We start from the raw sequence: 16,550 nt of genomic DNA, 5'->3' as shown, positions 1-16,550 counted from the left end.
CCGGAAGTAGTCATTTTCCCAGGGTTATCAGATGAAGAGAACCGACCTATTGTCGAACTGAAAAGGCTTGTCGTGGAGTCCCTAAGGGAAATGGAGGGAGCTCACGTAAAGAAGCCGGCCTTGGATAAACCGGAGGTAAACCTGACCCAGAATGCGAGCCTTACGCCCCTTTCCACTTATTTGGCTACTAAGAGTGCGGAGATTACCTATCGCCAGTACATGGTTTCGCTAAGAGGGAGTCTTTGGGCCGGCAGGATAGTCGCAAAGCTGCTCTACGGAGAGAGTATTAGCTGGGATCAGTTGAAGGAGGTATACGGCGCGATGCCCCTTTCCTAAGCGATTTTCTATATCTGCAATTATAATCCAGAAATTAATTCGCAAGGCGTTTGTGGCACTGTCTGGGGATGTAGTTCCAGCCTTTACATTAACGATGTTACGGCGGAATCGTCGCCTTGAAAGTGGCAGGGACTCAACTAATTAGGTTTTGGCCGTGCTCTGGCCACATACTGCAGATCCCTGGACGTAATGTATTATTTTTACAAAACTGCTCTCCAAGCAGCAGCTATGGGATGCCATAATGCCACCATCCAACTGCTTCTCGAGAAGGGTGCTTGGTGTTACTGCTATCAGCGGTTCGGAGTCTACGGAACTGCACTCAATGTGTTTATGTTTTAATGTAAGTACTGCATGATTACGAGTCATGGATGAGAAGGAACGGGCCAATATTGCCGTTGTCCTCCGAACCCGGCAAGTCTGCGTTGAGGAGGTCTAGCACTAGCATTCATCGACAACTGCCTACGAACTGTCGGGTCCCTCTGAGGTCAACTGTCCCATAGGGCTTTGTAGACATACTCAGTAGTAGGCAATGGGCTAGCTAGGCTAAAGGCAAAGTAGCAGCCTCTGAGATAACGCTCAGCAGCGGGCCGAAGGAGCTCTTTCGAGAACGGACGGATAGCCCGTTTTGGGGTTGCTAGACCAGCTGCCCCAGTTGGATCTGAACACAGAGAGAGTCCATGGCGGGCATGCTGGTGTTGGGAAGAAGAGAGAGGTGGAACAGAGGGGCTAACTCGAGGGTATGGCTGACTTTATAGTCTAGCAAGGTCTCAGGAGCAGCTAGATTTATTACTCTTTGTTCCCTTCTAGATGTATCGAAATGGGGAGGAGGAGCAACTGACATGGTTATCACGGGATAGAATCAAGGATGAATGGGTAGAACGAGTAGCAACGGGTTATATTATGTTATAATAGTTTAATCTTCAGTACTTTTTCTGTATCTATAGAGATATCTGTAGCCACTTATTTTGGTCTAGCAAATTTAAATATTTCTATTTTCACTTTTTTATCTTCTTAATCTTACATATTTGAAACCCTTGTCCATTTCATATGTATTTACGTCTTCTAAGTGACAAGATTTCGAGGGTCGCTTTCTTGGCTGGAGAAGGATAGCAATCACCTTAGAAGGATCAGTGGCAACTAGCAACTAGCCATCCAGACCCCATCCCCCTCCTCCTCCTCTCTCTCTCTCTCTTTCTCTCTCTCTTTTCGTTTTTCTCTCTTTTCCGTAGTTAAAACCAATCATCACCATCATCACCGCACTGCGGCCTCCAGCATTACAGCTCAGAGCCATCAAGGCGTATAATAGATATTGTAGATAATTACCAATTTCCGCCATCCGGAAAATGCCCAGCAGCTGACCACTTGGCGATGCTTTGGGTCCCACAACTAACATCTTCCCTTCTATGTGGTCACTATTATGTTCCATACCCACAGTTGAAGGAATAAAAAGCAGCGGTAGATAGGCGCCAGGCACTTTCAATAGCCCGCCTAACCGGCTGGAGACATCTCTTGGAATGTGATCGTTGGAACCTTGGTATGGGGAACGAAGTGGTGGTTACACTCGGTGGCGGTCTCCTACCGCCTAAAGCAGGCTCTCGTCCGTGATCTGCTATTGCGTTCGCGGGCACCCGGTCCCTCGCTTTGTCTAATGCCCACCATTATGTAGTCACATTGGAGTATCGTCAGCGCCACGGTGGAGAATTAGCGAATAATATTGGCCTTCAGCTACCAAGTGCATCTTCAAAAATGAGCAGAGGAACTACAAATCTAACACTTTAGTTTAGCACTGGGGATACATGAGAGGGCCTGGCCAGCAGTGTGCACTACACTCAACGAGTTTCCAATTTGGGTAAATGGGCAGAGCAGCCCGGTATGCTGCTTGTTATTTCAGTATAAACACCTCACCCCGACCCTTCGCGAGATCCCCTCCTACACTTGCTTCCGTGCCCGGCCGTTTGTCCCAGTTGCCCATGCCAGTGTAGAACCGACGCCCTTGAAAAGTGCCGTAGCTGCCGCTATGACCACGGATAGTAACATAGAAGGCGGTGGCTTTCCGCCAGAGTCAATAGCCACGTCTTGCTTGCTAGTGAGATGAGCTGAATCCGCATCAGCGTGTGTCACCAACGGCGCCTCCAGAGCCACTGGGACTTCTGGAGTCGGCTCCTCGCTCATTTCAGGAAAAACGTCTTGGAAAAGCATCTTGGTTGGCTCGAGAGATTCTTGTCGGTAGACCTCCCATTTCATGCCATAATCTAAACTAGGCACTTGTTTCTGACTCCAGCCCGGCTTAACTCTTTCACGGGCCTTGATTTGAGGGGGCTTGTAGACAAAGTTGAGGATACAAAAGCTTGGTTTCTTTCGATCACAGCGGAGCATTCGCCGACGGTAGGTTCAAGGAGCGAGTAGTTTTGCTTCCGATCCATGTCGATGGAGACCTTGGACATGTCGCCTTCAAACATTGGCGGTACAGCGGTATGCATGTCGCCTTTAAATCGAGCAGATGGGGGAAGAGTAACGACCTTGGTCGTTTCTATGGTGCCGTCTTCCACTTCCCGAGATAGGGAGATCTCGGTGCCACATGTAGTTGCGGATACCACTGTAACTCGATCCTGCGCGGTTGCTTTCTTCAACGACAGCCGCGGGTCTTTCCGAGATAAGGAGATCTCAGTGCTACATGTAGTTGCGGGTACCGCCGTAACTTGCTCTTGTGCGGTTTCTTTCTTCAACAACAGCCGCGGGTCTTTCCTAGACAACACCCGCCGCTCTTCCTCTGCCGGGGTCTGACCATCCGTCTCGGAAAGTTGTACCGCTTCAGAGTCTCCTATCTCGTCATCGACAAACCTGGGACTGGGAAGTGCAGCTGGGAAGTACAGGTCACGAATCAAGTCCTCCTCCTCCTCCGGGCAGGGGATTACGATTGGGCTTGCACCAACAGGAAAATCCCGCTGTATGACTAGGAAAGAACCGCAAGTTGAGAAGGATATCGATTTGGCAAGCTGGCAGCGGGAGATGTAAGACTGTGCTTTTTTCGGGCGAGTTAGCTGCGTTCAAAGCGTGACTGGTTGGTTGTCAGACTCGTAAAATCGGCAACGTACTCTTTTTGAAGTGAAACATGAATGCCGATTTTTCCGTTTTCAGTGGCTCCAAAACGGAGTGACTATGAAATACAAGCAAAGCTCTTGTCGGGTGAGATGCTAGGTGGGCGATGTTTTTGAGACGGTCAGAGATAGCCAGCGTTCTTATTCTCCGTACGTTCAACTGATCTTTCAAAGTACTGCTGCACTCGAAAATGGTGAGGTTGGTGCGGCCCTGGCATGATTCGTGGAGGGCCAGAAATTCGTTAGACGGTGAAAAGTGGAAGTTGTAAACGGATGGCGAAGACGAAGAGAGATCACCTTTGGCCGTCCATGTGAAATCCTGGTGTCTTGCTTCGACTGGGCTGAGGCGCTCAACAAGCAACTTGGATTCCGACGGAATATGCCCTTCGTGTACCACATATAACGTGCGCAAAATTCAAAATGCAGTCGCGTCGGCGCTGATAGCAAGTGGGAAATCGAGGCCATCAGTAATCGGATAGTCCAAGTAGTTGACAAGCGCCGTGAAAACCTCCTCGGACCGAGACTTTGACGCTCTCAGGCGAGAAGAAGAATTTACTGGGTACAAAATACGTCATCTCATCCCATACTATCTCTGGGCTTGTGTTCAGTTGCGAATGCCACATCTCGACCATATTTTCTATATCGAGCGCAAAATCGAGCAGCTGTTGGGGCATGCTATCGAGCACCCACTTGTGCTGTTTCGGACAGGCTCGAGAGATGTACTTAACCCACTGACGGAGTACCTGAGTTTGGGGGTGGCCGTAGCGGGTATTCTTTCGCTGGTACTTAGCTGTATAAAACGCTTCAAGCCAGGCTGATAGCACACGAGGCTGCCGGAGAAAGGTTGTGAACGTCTTTGCGAGGTCGGCCACAACTGATCCAGTGCTGAAAATTAGTTCGTCTCCGAACTCGAGACAACGCTCAAGATGGCCAAGCCAACGCACAGATGCGTAGAGCGTAAAGCAGTGGTGTTTGTTCATGTATTCTTCGGAAACACGTTTGTTAAACGCTCCTGAGAGGGGCTGGGCGGGGCAGTGGTATAGCAATTGCTTAAGACAACAGAGGGCCATATCCAAGTTTGCTGTTGCAGGATGTGGTATGAGGAGCTGAAAATCCGATGGTGATGGTGATGGCGATGGCGATCGTCTAATATCGTGTCCTCGGGATGAAGAGTTAGCGCGTCGTTGACCCGCGAGAGGAAACCGGCTGTCTGGCCCCAATGTATCAGACAAAATGTTGGGTTGATCCGAGAGGGAAACACAGTATGTGCTGGCTGCGATCGACTCGCGTTCGATAAGTTCTTGGACAGACAAGTGGATGAATCGGAGTGTCAGTTCGCCTTGTGGAGACTCCGGATTTGGTTGTGCGGTGTATGATTCCACCAGCCCGGCACAGGCCAAGACCACGCACTCTTCAAATTCACCCACGTCCTCATCGGGCCTCAGCGCCGATGCCGACTGTTCGTAGATTGATATGGTCTGGCGAAGTTGACGGACCGTGAAGGGAACCCTGCTAAAGGTAAGCCAAACTAAAGTTCGTGTCGCCAGGTCCGCGGCGATCTTGCCTGACGCGCATATTATCGCCACTATGCGTTCGTACATCGCCTCGAGGCCTTCTGGGAAATGGATCTGATTGATCATGTCAAACCTCTTGTCCTTTGTGATGTATCGTGAGCGCAGACAGCGAACCATCAGCCGTGCTCAGAGAAACATCCCATCGGCGCCGATGCACAACTTGTCCGCAAAGGGTTCCGTATCGCCAAGGCAACTCTCCGGGAGCAGCTCTTCCTCAAACATGTCCTGGATCTGGTTGAGGCAGAACTGATGGATGTCGCGGCTCACCTTATTCTTGGCGGCAACAAAGATGTGGTTGGCACGCACGGAACTCTTCAGCGCTGCCACGTTGATGCGACTTAAAAGCATCATACGAAGACTGGGGACGTTGTGCGACAGGCCGACTAGGGATTCAATCAAGAAATCGTTGTCGCTACATTCGTCGATCCCATCAAGTACGAGGATCGCGTCCTCGGGCAAGCACAGACGCAGAATGTCGAGCAAGATCAAATCTGATGCGGTTAGTTGCCCTGTCTCGATTCCTCCACGACAAAGGTCAGACGGTCTAGTAGACGAGAGTCATATCGATTCTTCCACAGTAACTGGGCGATTATGGAGCGAAAAGCCTGCGCCGATTGGGTACTACTAGGGAATTGATGATCGAAGAAGTAGTAGTAGGCATCGGGGCTCGGATGCGAGTCGCAACTATTCTGCAGCTCCTCCACCACAGCTGCGGCAAGTATAGTCTTTCCAGCGTCGGGATGGCCTATCGTGGGTGAGCCCTGACTAACTCAATGTCCATTATATATCATCGGGTTCGAGTTGAGACTTACCCTGTATCCAAATGGTGTTGGATCCAAAGAATTTCCTCGAGTGTGCAACCGCCTCGCGGCCCTCCACCCCTTGATTGTAAGCCTTCTCCTCAAATAGCCGCATGGCTGTTCCTGGATCTCGAAGCCGAAGCTCCTTCTCGAGGCTGTCGGCGAAATTTGGCGGTGCAACCCATTCGGCGATTCGAGTCCTAGCCTGTTCTAGAAAGTGTCCAAGGCAACGTTAGCTGAGCTGCAACGGCAGTGAATGAGGTGGATTTTTTTTTTCTTTTCTTTTTTTCTTTTTGCCTCACCTTTCCGATCATTCTCCAGACATCTCATCTCCTGGCGAACCTCTCGAAGACACTTAGAAACCTCTGCTCCGCGTTGAGAATTCAAATCCCGTTCCTCCCTTATGAGTTTGCGTTCTCTCGCGGCCAGATCTCGCTCTAGGGCGACGTCCTCGCGCTCGACTGATTCCACCTTTCGATCAGCTGCGGCCCTTGCCCTCTCCTTGACTTCTTCACTCGCGTGCCACAGGACGAGTTGCTCAAATATGAATCGCCGATGACCGCGCATCTGGACCAGCAGCTCGCCGAACCGTGACTCGAAGGGTTTCCAGAGTAGGCTGCCAACTACAACAGCCTTCTTCTTCATTTCTAACCCATTTCTGTCAGTGACATCTGCTATCATCGCATACGGAGAGATTTTTATTGCTTACTGCCATCGGACTTTGCGAAGATTCTGGCCGCCGTATGAAGAACTGCAAACATGTCTTTGTAGATCAACACGATATGCGCTTGAACCCTCAGAGTGTTCGCTTCATCTTCGGTATCAGGGCCCCTGTGTTGGCAAAGGTCAAGCAATTCTCCGTATTGTGGGAGTTCATCCGTCAGACTCGACAGCATTTTCGTCATCTTCTCGAAAAAGGTACCGTAATTGCTCGCCAACTACATCACCAATTAGTCGCTCACCAACATACCCTTTTCCAACGGGAGCACGATATATCTATTGGAATGTTTTTAGGCGACAACGAACCTGCAAAACAAGCCGCAACGAGCCCCAGAAAATGGCGGCGCATTCTGGCTTGGAAGAGACGTAAATGTTAACGACCTTGAAATACGGCTCCAGCCCATCCGAAAATTTCCTGATGATGTTTAGCCATCTTTTCCCAGACGGCCCCTTCTTCGCAATGATGTCCAAGCGCTCCAGTGATTGTAGAAATGTGTCGGCGGAGATATAGGTGGAAAAGGTCTCTCGTTCTTTGTTCGACAGGGTCGCGAGGAACTCATTCTGGGCCTGCCGGAATTCGTCGTAGTCCAGTCCCTGTAAGTTTGTTTAGTCCAGAATTATGCAGCACTGAGGTCAACAAAAGAAAGGTTCGGGTAGCAGTGGCATACTCTGGACATCGGTGCGTGCGAGGTAGGAAGCAATTCGGAGTGTCGTCGATGATCTTATTCCAGAGCCTGGTATTACGGCATCATGCTGTTTCTCTTGGACAACTTAGGTCGGTGGGCTTGACCAACTTCCTCTTGGTCTAATGCCGCATCTCCCAAGAGCTTCTTCGCATGTCATTTCGAAAGGATGAGAACTTGAGCACTATTCAAAATCATTGATCAATGGAACCACATTCAAGAACCGCGTCAAGAAAGTGGCCGGCCGGACTAGAGGCATACATTGGGATATATATGAGAGTGTTCCTCGACCTTCCCAATATTAAGGATTGATTGACATTACCATGCAACACGGTCATCACACTCTGGAGCTATATTTTAAGGGCGCCACTATATGGCCCACTTGTTCCATTAGATAGCCAACTTTTATATAATAAAAAAATTCCAATAAAGTCACAATACATTAACATCAAGCCCCACCAAAATTTCTATATACTACTATATACCTTTATTTTATCAAAGTCACCCTCAGAAAAAAAATCATTTTAATTTAACTATCAAAAACTTTCCCAATTCTACTATCAAAAGCCTTCCTAATTCCACTATCAAAAACCCCCTAATTCTATCATCATACTATCACTATAGACCTCCTTTTAACTTAAAATCATAGCAATAGCCATCCCCTTATCAGGAAGATATTCAAAACTCTTAAAGAGGTAGAAGTAAAGCTTTATAAAGAAGCCTAGGAAGCTAGATATAGCCTTAAAGTCTAGGATAAATAGCTAAATACAATTACTCCTAAATATATTATCTACTCTTATATTAAGAGAAGAAGATATTAAAAACTACTAAAGTTAACTAAAGATAAGACCTATAAAAAAAAAAATAAAAGACCTTAAACTAGAAGATAGGATACCTATTTTAAATTATAGTAAAATAACTTTATAATAATTAGAATAAATAGACTATTAAGACTATAAAAAGCTATATTAATTATTTTTAATATAATTATAAAATACTTAAAATTTTTATATTCTTAGAATATTAAAGTAATATCTTAAAGAACTATTATAAGGAGGTTATTAGATAGTAGAAAAATAGTAATAAGCTTAAGTAGATCCTAATTAATCTTAAAATTAAAGATAAGGCCTTTTATAATATTATCTCTTAAAATATCTTAAACCTCCTTTCTAAATACTATTAGAAATAGCTTAGTAATAAGTCCCTAATTAAATAACTAATAGCTTAAATTATAGATAATAGTAACTACTTCTCTTCTTTTAAAGTTAATATAGATAATTATATTACTTATTTCTTTATATTACTAAACTTAAACTTTAAAATATTAAAATAATATTCTAATATTATCTTTTTTAACTATATATATTATATAAATAAGTTTAATATACTATTACTTAATATTATTAATATCATTAATATAAAATATATATTCTAAATTATTATTATATTTTTAAAAAAAAAGACTTAAACTAATTACTTTTAGGTATTATATTATTTTTATAACCTTCTATAAAGAAATAATATCTTATTATTATTAATTATCTTATCTAATAGAAATAAAGTATTTCTAAATACCTTTAATACCTATCTAATTTTTAAATATATTAATTATATTTTATATTATTAGTATATTAAAATAAATATTATTATAAATATAAAAAAGTATTTTCTAAAGGTAATATAAATAGAAAGGTAACTAGGATTTAGTAATAACTATATTTATAATATTAGTTTTTAAACTTTTTTAGATATTTAAAATAATTTAATTTTAAATATAGATAAAACTATATTCTAGTAAAATCTTATTACTTTTAAAGTATTTAAAGAAGATATTTTAAATTAGAGGGTAGTAAAATATATTTTTAAAATATAAATTAAACTTTAGAAAAATAAAGTTATTATTTATTATATTAATAAAAAGTAATATTTTAGGTATTATATAACTTCTATAATTAAGTCTTCTTATATTTATTTAAAAAGATATCTTTTCTATTTAACTAATAACTTAAAAACTATTTTTAAATAACTTAAGTTATTTTAGATAAACTAATATAATTAACTAAGAAATAAATAAGCTTAAATAAGGAATAAAGCTTTTATAATAGCTAATACTATATTATTTAACTATATTAGAAAATATCTATTATTTATTATAGTCTAGGAAGTTTTTAATATTTAAATAAAGATCTTACTAGAAACCTACCCCCTAGACCCTTATATTTATATAATTTTATATATATATAGAATCCTATATAAATATACTTTTTAAAAATATCTTAAGTAGTAGAAGCCCTTTAAGCTAAATCTATTTTACTAATACTAATATTAATAATAGGATTTAGATCTAGCTTCTCTCTAATAATAGTAATAATAGTAAGTTATTTTTAAACTATATATAACAAAAGTAAAAAGTAGACCTAAAAGTACTATTATAATATAATAGAATTACCTATTAAAGAAGAGAGGTTATAGAATAATAAGTATATAATATATAATATTAGGATTTAAAGCTATTAAAATATAAAAAAAATTAGAAGTAAGATAGCCTCCTACTTCTCTTAGAACTAAAACCTATTATAATTTAGATTAAGTTAAACTTAAAAATACTTATAAACTAGAAATATAGCTTCTAAAAGCCTATTAAATTACTATTTAAGGCTTTTCTATTTTAGTTAATCTTATAGAGCTTATTTTTAATAATAAGGGTAATATTAGTAATCTAATTAAAGATATTCTTATATTAGTTAAAGAAGATAATAAAAAGGGCTTAGATAAGTTTAAATATCTAATAGATTAGATATTTGATAATATAGATTAACTTTAGTATAAGTTTTAAGTAGAAATTAACTTTAATAAAATAAAGGTATATAGTAGTATATAGAAATTTTAGTGGGGCTTGATGTTAATGTATTGTGACTTTGTTGGAATTTTTTTATTATATAAAAGTTGGCTATCTAATGGAACAAGTGGGCTATATAGTGGCGCTCTATTTTAAATAATACGGGCGACTGCTCTTATAATATTCCAGTCCCCCTTCCCCTGCCACTCTCTACCACTGCTTGACGAGGAGACCCTTCTAAGGTCTTGGCGTCCCTTCTGGTTGTTCGTTAATGGGCACTAGCCTATCAGACTGTCAATATTGCATCCTAGATAACAGTAAGGAATCTTTCCTCCTCCTCTGGCGGCCGCGCCCTGGGATGACCACTGTCTATAGGTAGAGGGCGCTCGATCTCGAATTCCTTTCAACATATCTAGTTGCTAACTAGTGTACATATTCAGTTTCTACCTCAGGGATGATTTTGTTTTCGAACCACCGCCACCATTGCCGCAACCCCGCTTGGGCGACGCAAACGATGCATGTAGTGTACGAAGCGGACACCCTCCGATAAGCCAGCAGACCAAGCCCCGAAAGTAACGAGTTGTTAAACTCACAGATACCCCTTAATTTCTCGCATGTACCTCGTCTCTGCGACTTCCTGTGAGGCTGATGAAGAGCCAATAAGGTAGCTGTCGGTATCGCTGGTGGTACCTTGATGATGCATCGATGATGCAGCAGCTTCCATGATGACATGTGCAAAGGAAGTAATAACGTGCAACCCTTGACTGGACCAGTCGACCCCTCCCCAGGCTGTCATGGCGTCAAAATGTTGGGACGTAGCATATTAATCTACGAGAGGGAAGGAAGGAACGAATTACTCCTGAGAATTGGCGCAATCCGTCATTTAAAGGCGTCTGCTTCGTTTTCCAACATAACCCACCCCATAAGCTCTCTCACCCTGCTTTGTTCCCCCCGCTCCGCTTGTAAGATATCTTCTGGACTCATCTTGCGACATTTCCTCATCGCCAGGCGAATTTTATAATTGGAGCTATTTTGCTGCTCTTTCCAACAGGCGCCTTTATTATTATTAATGTAATATCTCCAACGACACTCCAGTACCCTCGACTTCCTCTCTGGCCCGCCCGCTCCATCCTGCGAATCCCTCTTGCGCGACATCCGAAGGAGGCCATCTTCACTAACCCCGAACCACGGGGCATCGAATCCACGAAGCCTATATCCCGTCTCTAGACATCAACATGGGCACTTTTACATTCAAATGGTACGGTCAGCCCCAACATCTGGCACCTAATGACATCATGAAACCCGATTAGGAAGCCTGTGGCTCTGTCGCGAACCTCGACTTGGAAAGGAGCTTCGCCTTGGCGCTGGGACAAGAGGATACACGGCACAAAGCTATTCTCTTTCCAGCGCAGCCCAGCGTTCACGGCACTGGCCTTACCATCTACCACTCTCTATCAGCTGCTAACATGGACCGTCTCGGTGAGCAGGAACAAGCCGGCGCAGGAGGTGTACGTGACCGGCACATTCGATAACTGGTCCAAGTCCGAGAAGCTGGACAAGATCGGCGACGATAGCTTTACGAAAACGGTTGCGATTCCAGATGCTTCGAGCAAGATATATTACAAGGTTTGTGGAGTTTCATCAATCAGTACTTCTCTTTCCTCCCGCCGAATACCTTCCCAATCAACCGGCTTGCGATCCTCAAACCTCGTCCCGCTTGAAGAAATTCACGGTTACGGTTAAAACCGAAGCTTGTCTAGTGGGCAACATCTGGGATCAGCGTCGGAAGCAGGTCCGCTTTTCCATATGTGCTCCGAAATAGTTCGCCTTGCCCTCAATCCACAACTAGTGTGCTTGCGATGAAGCAGCTCGCTCGTCTTAGAGAACGAGGGCAGTGCCTTCGACCATCCTCTAGTATGGCAAGCCGACGGAATCTCGAAGGAGAGACGGCACACCAAGCGCCGGTGCCGATTTCAGCTGCGTGGCCTGTTGCAAAGCACACTTGTTACTCATTTGGTGCCAAGACCAATGATAAAATTGTGGCTTCCGCGCCATTCCTTGAAACCGAGACACATCCAACTTCGCCCCGCAAGGCTCAAAGAGACTCAATCCCGAAGATGCGAGACTGGGGTGTTGGATGCGAGACTGCAGTGCAGTACAGTGCACTGTGCATCCAAATCCCCAAAGAAAAGGGGGTGTACCTCGCTTTGGGCATAGTGAGGCTGTCGCAAGTATGCGAGTGATCAAAAGGTTAAGCCTAGCCCTATTGTGAAATTACGTTTCCTTTGGTTCAGTGGATCCTGCATCTAGCTTCCTGTACGCTGCCCGACTCCGGCGAGGTAGCCTTGACCTCTGTGCTCAGAACTACCAATCGCCCGACCTGGTAAATTTCTCGACATTACGCTAGTATTTGGACGACATTGGTCGCACGCCCAAGTGGAAGAGCATGCAAAATGCAAAGGCGCCTCCCGGTTCGGCAAAGTGGCAGAGTGGTGATGAGACCAGCTTGGCGCCAATGCATCAATGGATCAATTGCAAGCACAAATCGGGGAAAAGATCACGAAATCGATATGCAGGGCTGCTCAGGTGCACAAATTGAAGCTGGTTTCTGCCGCAATTCTGGTGGGTTTCTGCTGCACTTTTCATACTTTTTGCGTGCACACGAGCAGAGAAATCAAAATGAACCCTGGTGGCCCATGCTCATTTCTATCCCTGCCCCGTCCCAAAGCTCACCCTGCCCTGGGATCCGAGCAACACCCTGAACCTGGCCCTGTCCGTTTCAGTTTGTCGCACTCCTTGAAAAGCTGGGGGAGAGAACAGCAAAGGGAACACGGGCCAAGATGGGATCCAGAACAAAAGATGGGTCAAAAAAGGAAACTAGCTCAGCATGGTTTTTGAAGCCGCGATCGAGTGGAAAAGCTGGACGGATGATTCGAGTGTACCTGCAGAGTGTGGCTTTCCGGCCAAGTGACCACTGGCCCAGGCAGCTACTATTGAAAGCGTTGCAACCAAGTTGCTTACCGTCCACGCACGCACCCCCGCCTCTCGTACTCGTACTTCGTACTGGTATGCTTCGTATGACGATGGATCTCCCGTCAGATGCCAGATGGGGGAAACATTGATATGTCCGTCCTTTTTCCTCAGGATTGTGGACAAAGTGTACAATGTACCTACCTGTACGAAATACGTTCGAGAACTGCCTGATCTGGGCCCTCTTCTAGACTGTCTCGTGACCCCAATTAAATCCCGTCAAGACCGTTGTTCTAACTGCACCATGAGGCTGTTGGCTTGAGACAGTGGCGCTCTGGGCCAATTGAACCCAAAGGTCAGCTGTGGCGAGTTGTGCTGCAACCCATACCCACTTCGAAGCTTCACCGCCGTGTCATATACGCTGATGTCTTACACATTACCAAGCCAAGCGGCGTCATCCTTCAGTTACAAGGTACAGACGAAACGAGGGCAATTGAGCGCAGCGTGTGCCCATGTTCGAACCAAAAATGAAGGCGTGAACTGTGGGCCTCGCTGTAATAACGGGTGTTGTGGATTGCTCACATCCAGAGTACACTTACTCCCGTCCTGTCCTGTTCCCAATCTTAGGTCCTGCTCCGCAACGAGGTGTACTAATGTACACTTCAATTGTTCAACTTCGTGTTCGCCGTACCTTTGTACCTCGGTACTTGCTTCGGACGGACAAGCAATGTTGCCGATACGCTCTGTACTCAAGTGTTTTACGGAAGGCACACTTGACTTGGAGTTTTAGTTCCCAACGCTTGTCGTATGAAGCAGGAGCACCACAAGCACTTAGGATCTAGATCTTCTGAGCAGGCAATTGATGAAAGGGCTGCACTAGACTGCAGACCGACCTGCGACTTCGCAGAGGAATTGATCAACTCATGCACAGTTATGCGCATGTACAGAGCTCCACATGGCCAGCAGGCCAGGCCTAAAGCTCCTTCCGGGACCCCACTACGGCCTTCCATAGGCTGGCAGCTCCAGACCCCAGTACATCATCTGTGCTCGATGATGTACCACTGCAGTCAAAGTGACCCAGGAATACCCTTTAAGCTTAGCCTGGCTCCCCGACCCTGGCCCGTTTTGGTCATTGCCTCTCCAACAATTGCATCACTTGAGGGTTTGATTCCTTCTTTGCTTGGCCCCCCTCCAAGTCTCCAAGTCGCTCCCCCCCATGTGTACATCAATTGATCCCCTAGCAAGTGGGAGCTTCATTACCCGGAAACCCGCTACTACCTCTCACCTTCCCATCACACCTTTTACCCTTCTCTCGCACACTACCAGATCCTCGCAATCAAAATCTCTTCCTCTCATTTCCTCTGTTTTTTTTTTCTTCCTTCCCACTACAACTACACCTATCATCGGTTGAAAATACTCATCCGACTAAATCTTTTAAATCTTAATCATCTTAACACTGTCCCCGGAAGGGCTCTAATATATCAATTGCCCTCTTTCCTCTCTGCTCTTTTTTCAATTGCGCTTGCACAAAAGCACCCGAAGAAAAGGACACCATTCAGCTGACGCTTTACCGCAAAAAATCTCAGTTCTTCGTTGACGGAAATTGGTCCATCGACGGCGACGCACCCCAAGAATTTGACAATAACGGCAACCTAAACAACGTCCTCGAGCCCAGTCTAATCACCATGGCTGACGACAAGGCTGCCGCTGCCGCGCTCCTAAACAATGTCACCCCCGACTCCACCACCGCGCAGCTCGCGGGCGCCGTGCCTGTAGAGAGCGCCGCCGACAAGAAGAAGGCGAAGAAGAAGGCTAAGAAGAAGGCCAAGAAGAAGGCCGCTGCTGGCGGCGCCGAGGCGTCCACTCCCGCGGGTGACGAGTCCGGTTCTGGTAACGACGAGCCTGCGTCTCAGGATGCCGCTGCTACCGACGAGGAGAAGCCTACCGCCGAAGAAGAGAAGCCTGCTGCGAAGGAGGAGGAGAAGCCCGTCGCAGCTGCCGCCGTTAGCGACCAGGCTGCGACGCCGGCCGTCGACGCCCCCGGCCAGTTCCCCGCCACTCCCCTCTCTGAGCTCGACAACCCAGTCAGCGTAAATCCTCTACCTGCTGCGAACGGCGCTGTCAACCCCATCCAGCTCGAGCCCGGCCAGGAAGTGCCCAAGGCGAGCGCCGAGGAGATTAACAAGAACGTTAAGCTCGATGAGGAGTCGTATGAGAAGAGCGATGCGCTACCTTCCGGTCCCGATGCGCCGGTTAGCGTTAACCCGCTTCCTGCAGCCGACGGAGCCGTGAACCCCGTTAAGCTTGAGGCTGGCGAGGAGGTGCCCAAGCCTGCCGCCGAGGACATTACTAAGAACGTGAAGCTCGACAAAGAGTCGTACGAGAACGCCGACGCCCTACCCTCTGGCGCTGATGCCGACAAGCCCGTCAGTATCAGCCCTCTACCCGCCGCTCCCGGCGCGGTGAACCCTGTCGACCTTCCCGCCGGCGAGGAGGTTCCCAAGCCTACCGCCGAAGATATCACGAAGAACGTAAAGCTTGACAAGGAATCTTACGAGAACGCCGATGCGCTTCCCGAGGCCGACGACTTGGCCAACAAGACCGTCAGCGTCAATCCCCTCCCCGCAACCGATGTTGCGCTCAACCCCGTCCAGCTTGCGCCTGGCGAGGAGGTTCCCAAGCCTGCCGCTGAGGATATCACCAAGAACGTCAAGCTTGACAAGGAATCCTACGAGAAGGCCGATGCGCTCCCTGGCCTTGACACAGATTCTCTCCCTCCTGTTTCTAAGAACTTGATTCCCGAGTCTAGCCTTCCCATCATCGGCGGTGCTGGTGCCACTGTCGCCGCCGGTGCCGCCCTTATCGGTGGTGTTACCCCTGAATCCACTACCGCTAAGCTCGCCGGCGAAGTGCCCAAGGAACCCAAGGAGCCCGCCGCACCCGGAGCCGCCCTCATCGGCGGTGTCACCCCTGATTCCACCACTGCTAAGCTCGCGGGTGAAGTCCCCAAGGAGCCCACTGCCACCGTCCCCGAGATCGTCAAGGAGAGCCAAGAGGAGGCCCACGCCGCCCCCGAGGCGAGCGCCATCCCCGCCGAGGTCCAGGAGAAGGCCGAGGTCGAGTCCGAGCTCCTCCAGAAGGTACCCGAGGTCCCTGCCGTCGCTGAGTCGAAGCCCGCCGAGACTGCTCCCGCTGCTGTGCCCGAGCCCGTCAAGGAGTCCATTGAGGAGGCCGGTAAGGCGCCTGAGGCTGCTGCCAACGCTGCCGCTGTCGAGGAGAAGAAGGAGGTTGAGGAGGAGCTCAAGAAGACTGTTGAGCCGGCGCCTGCTGTCGCTGAGACCTCTGCTGCGCCTGCTGAGGCCGCTGCCGCTGCTCCTACTGCTGCTGCTGAACCCACCGATAAGACTGCTGCTGCTGCTGAGGCGCCCGCCGCCAACGGAACTTCGGATGCCGCCGCCGCAAAGAAGAAGAGGAGAAACAGGATCAGCGCGATATTCTCCAAGATCAAGCACAGGGTGCTCAAGGACTAA

General features: G+C 46.8%; 2 protein-coding genes and 1 pseudogene across 2 annotated transcripts; 2 read left to right on the top strand and 1 right to left on the bottom strand.

Moving 5' to 3' along the window:
- Window positions 1–5,134: 5,134 nt before the first annotated feature.
- On the bottom strand, window positions 5,135–7,205 carry SAPIO_CDS2639 (uncharacterized protein; the record flags this gene model as incomplete). Its single annotated transcript, XM_016785608.1, has 6 exons — window positions 5,135–5,499; window positions 5,821–6,018; window positions 6,111–6,455; window positions 6,518–6,746; window positions 6,835–7,122; window positions 7,197–7,205. 6 exons carry the CDS (start codon window positions 7,203–7,205, stop codon window positions 5,135–5,137), a joined length of 1,434 nt encoding a protein of 477 aa, XP_016644984.1.
- A 4,080-nt stretch (window positions 7,206–11,285) lies between these two features.
- On the top strand, window positions 11,286–11,932 carry SAPIO_CDS2638 (uncharacterized protein; the record flags this gene model as incomplete). The annotated part of the gene is made up of 3 exons (XM_016785607.1): window positions 11,286–11,308; window positions 11,361–11,676; window positions 11,900–11,932. 3 exons carry the CDS (start codon window positions 11,286–11,288, stop codon window positions 11,930–11,932), a joined length of 372 nt encoding a protein of 123 aa, XP_016644983.1.
- Window positions 11,933–14,705: 2,773 nt separating this feature from the next.
- SAPIO_CDS2637 lies at window positions 14,706–16,550 on the top strand (annotated as a pseudogene; the record flags this gene model as incomplete).

The sequence above is a fragment of the Scedosporium apiospermum genome, assembly GCF_000732125.1.
Source record: "Scedosporium apiospermum strain IHEM 14462 chromosome Unknown SEQ_SAPIO_0086, whole genome shotgun sequence".
NCBI classification, from domain to species: Eukaryota; Fungi; Ascomycota; class Sordariomycetes; order Microascales; family Microascaceae; genus Scedosporium; species Scedosporium apiospermum.
The sequence above is the reverse complement of the archived record's forward strand: the minus strand, read 5'-3'. Positions and strand labels throughout refer to the sequence as shown.